At 37.3% G+C, this 8,575-nt stretch overlaps 2 protein-coding genes across 2 annotated transcripts; one reads left to right on the forward strand and one right to left on the reverse strand.

The window, feature by feature from the left end:
- Positions 1-574: 574 nt before the first annotated feature.
- On the forward strand, positions 575-5,077 carry LOC21400632 (histone-lysine N-methyltransferase setd3). The gene is made up of 13 exons (XM_010113315.2): positions 575-1,120; positions 1,218-1,293; positions 1,753-1,958; positions 2,106-2,192; positions 2,291-2,383; positions 2,764-2,918; positions 3,057-3,141; positions 3,227-3,313; positions 3,398-3,517; positions 3,976-4,077; positions 4,157-4,327; positions 4,442-4,519; positions 4,798-5,077. The coding sequence occupies exons 1-11, from the start codon at positions 797-799 to the stop codon at positions 4,322-4,324; spliced, it is 1,503 nt and encodes a 500-aa protein (XP_010111617.1). The 5' UTR covers positions 575-796; the 3' UTR covers positions 4,325-4,327; positions 4,442-4,519; positions 4,798-5,077.
- Positions 5,078-5,360: 283 nt separating this feature from the next.
- Positions 5,361-8,539, reverse strand: LOC21400633 (kelch repeat-containing protein At3g27220). The gene is made up of 7 exons (XM_010113316.2): positions 8,209-8,539; positions 7,886-8,065; positions 7,223-7,452; positions 6,761-6,931; positions 6,520-6,625; positions 5,773-5,979; positions 5,361-5,651 (listed from the first exon to the last, which is right to left on the reverse strand). Exons 1-7 carry the CDS (start codon positions 8,401-8,403, stop codon positions 5,487-5,489), a joined length of 1,254 nt encoding a protein of 417 aa, XP_010111618.1. The 5' UTR covers positions 8,404-8,539; the 3' UTR covers positions 5,361-5,486.
- Positions 8,540-8,575: the final 36 nt, after the last annotated feature.

An 8,575-nucleotide genomic window follows, 5' to 3' on the forward strand; every position in this document is an offset into this window, starting at 1 on the left:
ATATCTTTTATTTTTTTTCTTAGGAAATTTTTCTAGTGTTCATTTTTTTTTGAGACATTGGTGTTTCATGCTTAATAATTGTCGAATATGTATTACTTTTTTAATCTAATTTAATTTTTGACTAAATTTAATACAAATTTAACAACTAACAAATAATGAATACCGGTTTCTAAAAAAGAATGAACACAATAAAAAAATCCCCTTTTCTTAATGCGTGGGCGACAAAATGTAGGGCTCTGTCACTGTGTTGATGTTGGCAAAAATGTTGATAGTACTTGTTTCATGACGTTAACTTCATAAGCCCCGTCAATCAAGAGCTAATTTGAATATTAAACGACGCATTTTAACTCAACGACATGATTCATGTTTGCCGGCAATACTAAACTGTTAATAGACGACACCATCCTTCCAGACGTCATTTTTTTCAGTAAACGACACCATACACACTACACCTCATTCTTTCCTCTCCTTCTTCCCAACTAAAACGACAGCAAAATAAACGACACCTTACTTTCAAAGGCAGTTTTTTATTTTTCTGCAGTTAGATTTAGCAATGCAATAGATTTTTGTTTCCCTCCAATCAGGAGTCACTCACTCAATCACATGAAGACCGAACGAACCGCCATTTCCTTGTCTTGTCTCTGCGTTTCAGTCTGACCCTTTACACCTCTTATCCACAGCACTTCAGAGAGAGGAAAAAAAACCCAAAAATATCTGAATTTCAAGCTCTGAAGTGAAAAACTCTTGCTCAGAAGTTTCGAAGCTCGAAACCCTAACCCTAAACTGTCACTTAGACATGGAAGTCGGCTCTCTGCACGATAGGTGCATTTGGTCTCCGATTCGCTCTTCGTCTCCTCATCGCCCTCTCGTGGTCCATTCCATGGTGATCTCAATTTCCGCTCGGAAGAAGAACCCTGGATCGCTGCGTCAGAGAAGTTCTTGCCCGGCGTCGAGCTCCGAAACCTTGGTCGCCGGCTCGCGGAAGGAGGAGTTCGCGGATTTGAAATCTTGGATGCACAAGAATGGCCTCCCGCCTTGCAAGGTGGTGCTCAAAGAGAGGCCTTCCCATGACGAGAAGCATAGGCCCATTCATTACGTTGCCGCCAGCGAAGATCTTCAGGTGAAACGTGAAATGTGAAATTCTCTCTGGTTTTTTACAATTTTGTTTGTTCTTCAATTCTTGACGGGAAATTGGTTACTTGTTTCTTGCTTGGAAGGTTGGGGATGTTGCGTTCTCCGTGCCTAATTCCCTGGTCGTAACGCTTGAGAGAGTCTTGGGGAACGAGACCGTTGGTAAGGTGCATTGGTGATTTTGTTGATTAGTATTGTCTTTTTTCAATTATTTATCAAGAAACGAATGTGAGTGAGTTTTCTTGATGTCTTGCTTTCTCAATTTTATGTGTTCAGTTATATTAGGAAAAAAAGAAACAAACTTGAGAGGATGAATGATTAGTAGCCAACGCAATTTTTTCCCCCCCTCAATTTGACGTTGCTTGATTATGAAGAATATTTAAAGAGTAGATGGATTTTGATAGGAGCTTTGGATGGGTTGGTGAGGTTAACTTTGTCACATCCGCGTTAAGTTAGAAATATGGATAATTGAAATATATCTATCTTTTTGCTCAGAGTAACAAATAGAATATGAATCTACGGCTTACATGAAGATGCATAGTAAAGTCTGAATATGTGCCGGTTTTTAACACATTGAATGCAGGAGTATGACTTATATCAGTTGCTTTGTTCTTCGTGCAGCGGAATTGTTAACTACGAATAAGTTGTCGGAATTGGCATGCCTAGCATTGTATCTGATGTATGAAAAGAAGCAGGGAAAGAATTCTTTTTGGTACCCTTATATAAAAGAGCTCGATCGTCTGCGAGCAAGGGGACAGTTGGCTGTGGAATCTCCTCTTTTATGGTCAGACACTGAACTGGATTACTTGACAGGCAGCCCTACTAAGGTACTTATTTCTTGTAGTTGTATTCTCTTTACCATTGTAAGATCAATGCTTCTATGCCAATTTCTACATTTTCTTTGTTCACTTTTGTAAGTTGAAAGGATGCATGTGGCTTGTATCCTTAAGACTGTTGCCTTTCCGTAACGTCAGGCTGAAGTGCTTGAAAGGGATGAAGGAATCAAAAGGGAATATAATGAGCTTGACACCGTATGGTTTATGGCTGGGTCTCTTTTTCAGGTTATACTCAACTGAAATTATGTATTCTGACTAATGAATGACCTTTTTGTTTTTCAACAATTTATGACATAATTTTATTTCTTTATTTGCCTCTTCAGCAATATCCATATGATATCCCTACGGAGGCTTTCCCTTTCAAAATTTTCAAACAAGCTTTTGTTGCTGTGCAGTCCTGTGTCGTGCATTTGCAGGTAATTTTATTTTTTTTTATTTTTCTTTTGGTTGTTGCTGTTGCTGTTGCTGAATAGACAAGGCCATTGTTATTTGTTCTAGTGCCTACTCATTTATCGACATGACTCTTTCACATGAGATTGTATTTTTTGTGATGTCAATACTTTTTAATTCGTTTAATGTTAAAACGATTTCAAATACCAGGATAGATTAGAAATACTGACTTTTCCTTAACAGCCATTGGTGGATGTTTGCAACGTATCGGCAGTGCTTCAGTACTGGTTTTGAGTGGGCATGGAGATTTTCCGCATTGCATTCTATTGATTTCTAGTCATTATGTCTATGCAGTATGTCACTTATCTATTTTCACTGCTTGACAAGTTGTATTCTCATATGTCAGAAAGTCAGCTTGGCTCGAAGGTTTGCTTTGGTACCGCTTGGACCCCCACTATTAGCTTATAGTAGCAAATGCAAGGCAATGTTAACAGCTGTTGATGATGCAGTTCAACTGGTGGTCGATCGCCCATATAAGGCTGGGGAATCTATTGTTGCTTGGTATGATATTTTATTTAGCTGTGTTTATGGAGTTGACTAAGATTGGAAATTGTTCATTTAATAATTTTTCGAATGCTTGCTTCCTTGTTGCTGTTCTTTAGCATGTGAAAAGTTGGTTATTTTTTTATTTTTTTGCAGGTGTGGGCCACAACCTAATTCAAAATTGCTTTTGAACTATGGATTTGTTGACGAGGATAATTCTTATGACCGTCTGGTGGTTGAAGTAAAGCCTGGAAATCCCTATACTACTTATGTTTCTCTGTTTATGTCAATCTTGCTGAATATGTTTCGTGCTGCATATGGCCCAGGCTGCTTTGAATAGGGAGGATCCTCAATACCAGGATAAAAGATTGGTCGCTCAGAGAAATGGGAAACTATCAGTACAAACTTTTCATGTATGAATATGAAACCTTTTTTTTAGCATATGAATTATTTGCATGATTCTTTGACATTGGTTCTTTAATGTATCTGCACTTCAGGTCTATGTGGGAAAGGAAAAAGAAGCTGTTTCCGACATGCTTCCATATCTACGATTGGGCTATGTTTCAGATCCTTCAGAGATGCAATGTGTAATCTCTTCTCAAGGTCCAGTCTGTCCCGTAAGTGTATTTCATTAAATTCCCGTTTAAGTTTTGTTGAATGATTTTGATGTAAGCGTTAAGCTTTGTGTTTTTATTTTTTTGAAAGAAAAGTAAATCCATAGAGGAGATTTTGGGAATTAGATTATGTTTTAATAAACATTCCAAAAAGCCACTATCCTTGCTTTCTTGATTAATAAACGTGTGTTTTCAGATGTTTGATCGGACACTAAATATTCAATTTGGCTATCATTATTCAAGGTGGTTTATTTTTTCCTTTTCTTTTTATATTGACAAAAGTAACAGCGTGCTTCACTCTGGTTGATATATTTCGGTCCTTTGGTTTTCTGAAGATTCAAAGTTTTATGCGGCTCTCTGTGTAGAATTTTCTAGTTAAAGTAAATAATGGAAGCTTCTTTTATCAAGAGACCAAAATCTCAATATAACGGACTAACGGTAAATGTATTGGATGTTAATAGGTAAGCCCTTGTATGGAACGAGCAGTGTTGGACCAACTTGCTGATTATTTTAGGACACGCCTCGCTTGCTACCCAACTACCTTGAAGGAAGATGAGTCTTTGGTAAATTTTGACTCTTGTTGAATTTGAAATTATATTTAAAATCATGGCTTATTGCATCATCCAGCGTTGTTTGTTACAGTTGGAAGATCCTACTTTGAATCCAAAGAAACGAGTTGCTACACAGCTTGTCAGACTAGAAAAGAAAATGCTTCATGCATGCCTACAGGCAACGGATGAATTTATAAACCAGTTACCAGATCACACTGTATCACCATGTCCAGCTCCTTATGCCCCTTCATTCAAATAGAAGGTACTCTTAACTGTGTGTGCTTGTGTTTTTCCTGTGCATGCGTGTGAATATACACAAGAATGCTTTTTCTTTTTGCCCCTCCCATTCATTTTGATCCGGATCAACTTCTTGCAGAGATATCTATTATTGCAAAACTGTGGATTTGCAAATACTTGGGGGATATTGGTTATAACATAGAAGAATATAGACCAGGTGAGTTTGACAACGATTTTCCCCAAGCTATTTGTCTCCGACTAAAGTAAGCGCGAAATATTTTATGTCTGTCTCTAGGATTAACCGCACATTGATTGTGAGAAAAAAGGAGGAAAAAAGTGTTATTGTACTGAAATTCCGAGTCTTTTGTGGTATTGGTCATAATTCTGATTTAAGTTAACATATGTTTAGTTGCTAGTGTTGCTTTAATATTCAGCAATGTGCCTTTTCAGGTTTAAAATTTGTGCTCTCTCTTTTTTTTTTTTTTTACTTTGCAGGTAGGTTACGAAATTCAGCAACTCATTCGATAACCAAGGAAATTAAAGAATTTCGCTACACCCCTAGCTGGCATTAGGAGGGGATTATCATGTGTGTTTAAGTGAATTCCATTGAACAAGTTTCTTCGGCGTAGCTATCAAATTTGGAAGATTTGGCTGTATTCTGTGAATAATCGACCTCACTGCTCTTTGTAGAACAAAATGATAGTATCAAGGATGTTGATAATTTTGTTCGCTAATAAAATTTTGTTATTTTTTTGTACATCTAAAAACAAATGATTAATGCTAATTCAGTTTTATTCCTATGTTCTCTACATTTTTGGTTTAGCCTTTTGGATCTAGCTTTATGCGGTTGGGCAATGGGAATATGCAATCTTTAAATAGGTAGCATTCAAATTTGGTTTTCTAGATAAATTTTGGTTAGGTAATAGTTGATTATCCCAAGTTCTCTTAAGTTATCCAGGTTTGAGGCTGACAATTAGTTCTTCCCTTCATTACCAATCAAGTTACATGAGATGCAATTAGAGATCATTAAACATCGAGAATCCGTGTATGTACATAAATCAATCAACGAAATAGCGTTTAAGAATTACCAGATAAAGTAAAATTGACCTCAAGTTACCCAAAAAAAAAAAAGAAAGAAAGAAAGAAAAGACTTGGGGTTATTGGGATTCCTGTGACAAATGAGATCACAAAGTCAATTTAGTTCTCCACATATCTCCAATGACCTTCTTTGGTTGCGGATTGTCTGGTCCTCTGTCCCTCTGTCCTGATGTAAAATACAAGTAACCATCCCAAAAACCGGCTAATGTGGTTTTCACACGATAAGGAAGCTTCCCAATCACTGACCATCTCTGTTTATTAAGTAAGTAGAGAAAAACAAGTCTTTTTGATTTTCTTTCAGAAAAAGACTTGACATAAATAGGAATAAATAGTTAGTTCTCAAATCAAAAGAAGGGACGAGATTATAAATACCAGAGTGTCTAGATGAAATTGGAAGACCTCCCCAACCAGGATCATCCTCTTGGTAATTGGATGCTTTTCTGTGGTGCCTCCTGTGATGATGATTGAATTGTTTACAATCACCCAAGCAAACTCTATATGAGAGTTTGGCTTTGGCATTGGAGGAAGAACTTTCCATCTCATTTCATCATCCAACATATAGACGTCACTGTAAACCACCTGAAAATTTTAAGCACTTTTAGGCCTTGTTTGGTCAGAGGGAGGGAAAATAGGAACGACCGAGAGCTAGATAACCCAGGTGAGGGAAATGGAGAGGGAGGGGGTGTCCTTTCTCTTATGGAATTTGCTATGAAAGGAATGAATGAAAATAATAATAACAACAATCTTCTTGTTTGGTATAAAAATGCAAGGGAAAGAAAATATTCTACTTGTAGAATTATTACTTTATCTTTAGTTCCATCATGAATCCCTTCAAATTGCGAGAGAACAAAACAAGAGTTTTTCTAAGGGATTTCCATTCCATTCTCTAATTCTTCCCAACAAAGAGTCATGGATCTAAAATCCTTCAACTAAAACCCCCACTTCTATACATTAGGCCACTTCCCTCTCCTATATTACTACAGGTATAGGAATATCTGCTATGTAGAGTTTATGCTAAAAAGATGTGTAACCAATTGGTGCAAGCATAAAAAAACAACATTACAGCCAACTATTTACCCCTCCAAGAACAACAAATTGGTAAGTAGAAGAGAATGATACCTCGTGCCTGCGTGAACACTTGAAGATAGGTGAGCCAGGTTTGGCCATAAAATCACCCTCTTGACCACCGATAACAAAGAGCCGATCATTGGCAACTACACAAGCCCTGTTAAAAGATTGAATCTCGTGATTAGTAAACAAAGAAAATGCAGAACATTAGGGTGAAACCAATGCTACAATCCGTCAGACATGTAACCAGTGGTAACCATGAATTGATGAAGTGAACAAATTAAATTTCAACCTATGAGGTCCACCACGTGGGATTGGAATTTCTTCCCGCCATTGTTTCTCTAATGCTCTGCCGTCCTTCACCGCAATACTCCAGTGGTCCAGACCTGGTGTGTGGCGGTTCTCTTTGCTTCCTCCCATCACATGGAGTCTGTCTCTCCATAACTGTGTTGCTGGAGCATACCTGCAGTACTATCTCATATTAGAAAATCTATAAAACAAACACTGAAGTAGATTGTAGTAATGTAATATGAGGATACATAAAATAAATGGAGCTTTCTGTGGTAAGGCATCTCTACCAATGGTGCATGCTTCTAAACGTTAAATTTGATCAAAACCACATCAAAATGAGAGAATGCAAAACTGACAAAACTTGACACAAATCTCATATTTCAAAACAGAGTCCCTTTGGGTATTAAAACTTAAAAATGAATCGAAAGAGAGCTTCACATTAAGCATACAAAAATAAGGTTACCGAGGGGCGGGTAGATCAGGCATAGTCTTCCATTTCTTGGTCTCGGTGTCAAGCACAAATGTACGAGCTGTAGGGCCTCTACACTGTGGTCCGTATTGCCCTGATACAACATATATGTATCTCCCATCAGTTGCCACTCCTAAATGTGAATGCCCCATCTCTTTTGGCATGTCAAACCTCTCTCCCCACTTGTTACTGGTAAAGTTGAATACATCCACATGAGAGTGCACCTTCAACACAATATACATAATAAAAGCGCAACATCAAAACTTAGAATCCAGATTTGTGAACTCAAAACACAAACATTTCACTTCAGGAACAAGATACACAATTCAGAATTTAAGATTATGTTTATTTATTCAGATAATTATCTTTTTATATATCATTATCATGTTGACTTTATTATAAATAATTGTATTTGCAATTAGACTTCGTTGTTGATAAGATTTCAGATTTCCTCCTCTCGAGTTCTCGTTTACTTTCTAAATTCGCTCTTCGATCGCCCTTTTTTTCTCTCTAGTATCTCCTAGTTCCTTCCTTCAATCACTTCTCTCTCTTGATTCTACATCATTAGCATAATCTAGTATGTTGGCCTTGAACATCAAAGAAGCAAATTTTTTTTCTTTTTTCTTTCCTGGAAAAAAAAAAGAAAAAAGAACTTACATAGTCAATAGAGCCATATCCTGCAAAAACGTATAAAAGATTCTTAATCTGTACCGCAGCTCCGTCAAGGCGAGGCACCGGGGCAGGTGGCATTTCCTCCCATGGTAAATCAGATGCAGCTAAATCAGCAAAAGTTGCTGATAAGAATCTCTTCTCTTTATCTTCCAAAACACCTTGTTTCTAAAGCCGATCAATCAAAACGAACCAACAACCAAAAAAAAAAATCCCATTTCAACTACCAATTGAGAGTAACCACTAAACAAATCACATTGTGAAAAAAGAACGAAAAAACAGCAATTGGGTATCAAGGTAATAATGCCCACCTTACTAGCTATGTCGGTGTCTTGGTTTGGTACAACAATAATCCCAGATTTCGCAGAAGACGAGGAAGAAAGAGAAGTTGAGGAAGCGTAGAGAAAATCAGCTATGAGAGCAGCTCCGAGAAGAGCTGCAATGGATATCAAACAGACCAACTTTGTTGTAGAGGAAGATTTGAGGTTGTGAGCGAATCTGACCATTTTTTTTTTATCTGTATACCAATCAAGCACGTAAAACCCAATTTTATAAACAGAGAGAAGAAGAGTGTTTTTGATGAGCAGAAAGTTTTTTTGTGCAGCAGGATTTTTGAGTACGCAAAAACATGGGCGCCAACGGTTTTTATTTCGGTTTTTTTTGTTTTCCCTCTTTCCC

The sequence above is a fragment of the Morus notabilis genome, unplaced genomic scaffold (genome assembly GCF_000414095.1).
Source record: "Morus notabilis unplaced genomic scaffold, ASM41409v2 Scaffold168, whole genome shotgun sequence".
In the NCBI taxonomy this organism is placed as follows: domain Eukaryota; kingdom Viridiplantae; phylum Streptophyta; class Magnoliopsida; order Rosales; family Moraceae; genus Morus; species Morus notabilis.

Coding starts and splice junctions, on each gene's coding strand:
- LOC21400632 (XM_010113315.2), top strand. CDS start 797: ATGGAAGTCGGCTCTCTGCACGATAGGTGCATTTGGTCTCCGATTCGC. Junction 1,959..2,105: donor TGACAGGCAGCCCTACTAAG/GTACTTATTTCT, acceptor CCGTAACGTCAG/GCTGAAGTGCTTGAAAGGGA. Junction 2,193..2,290: donor TGGCTGGGTCTCTTTTTCAG/GTTATACTCAAC, acceptor TTGCCTCTTCAG/CAATATCCATATGATATCCC.
- LOC21400633 (XM_010113316.2), bottom strand. CDS start 8,403: ATGGTCAGATTCGCTCACAACCTCAAATCTTCCTCTACAACAAAGTTG. Junction 7,453..7,885: donor GATATGGCTCTATTGACTAT/GTAAGTTCTTTT, acceptor ATTGTGTTGAAG/GTGCACTCTCATGTGGATGT. Junction 5,980..6,519: donor AGTGTTCACGCAGGCACGAG/GTATCATTCTCT, acceptor TAAAATTTTCAG/GTGGTTTACAGTGACGTCTA.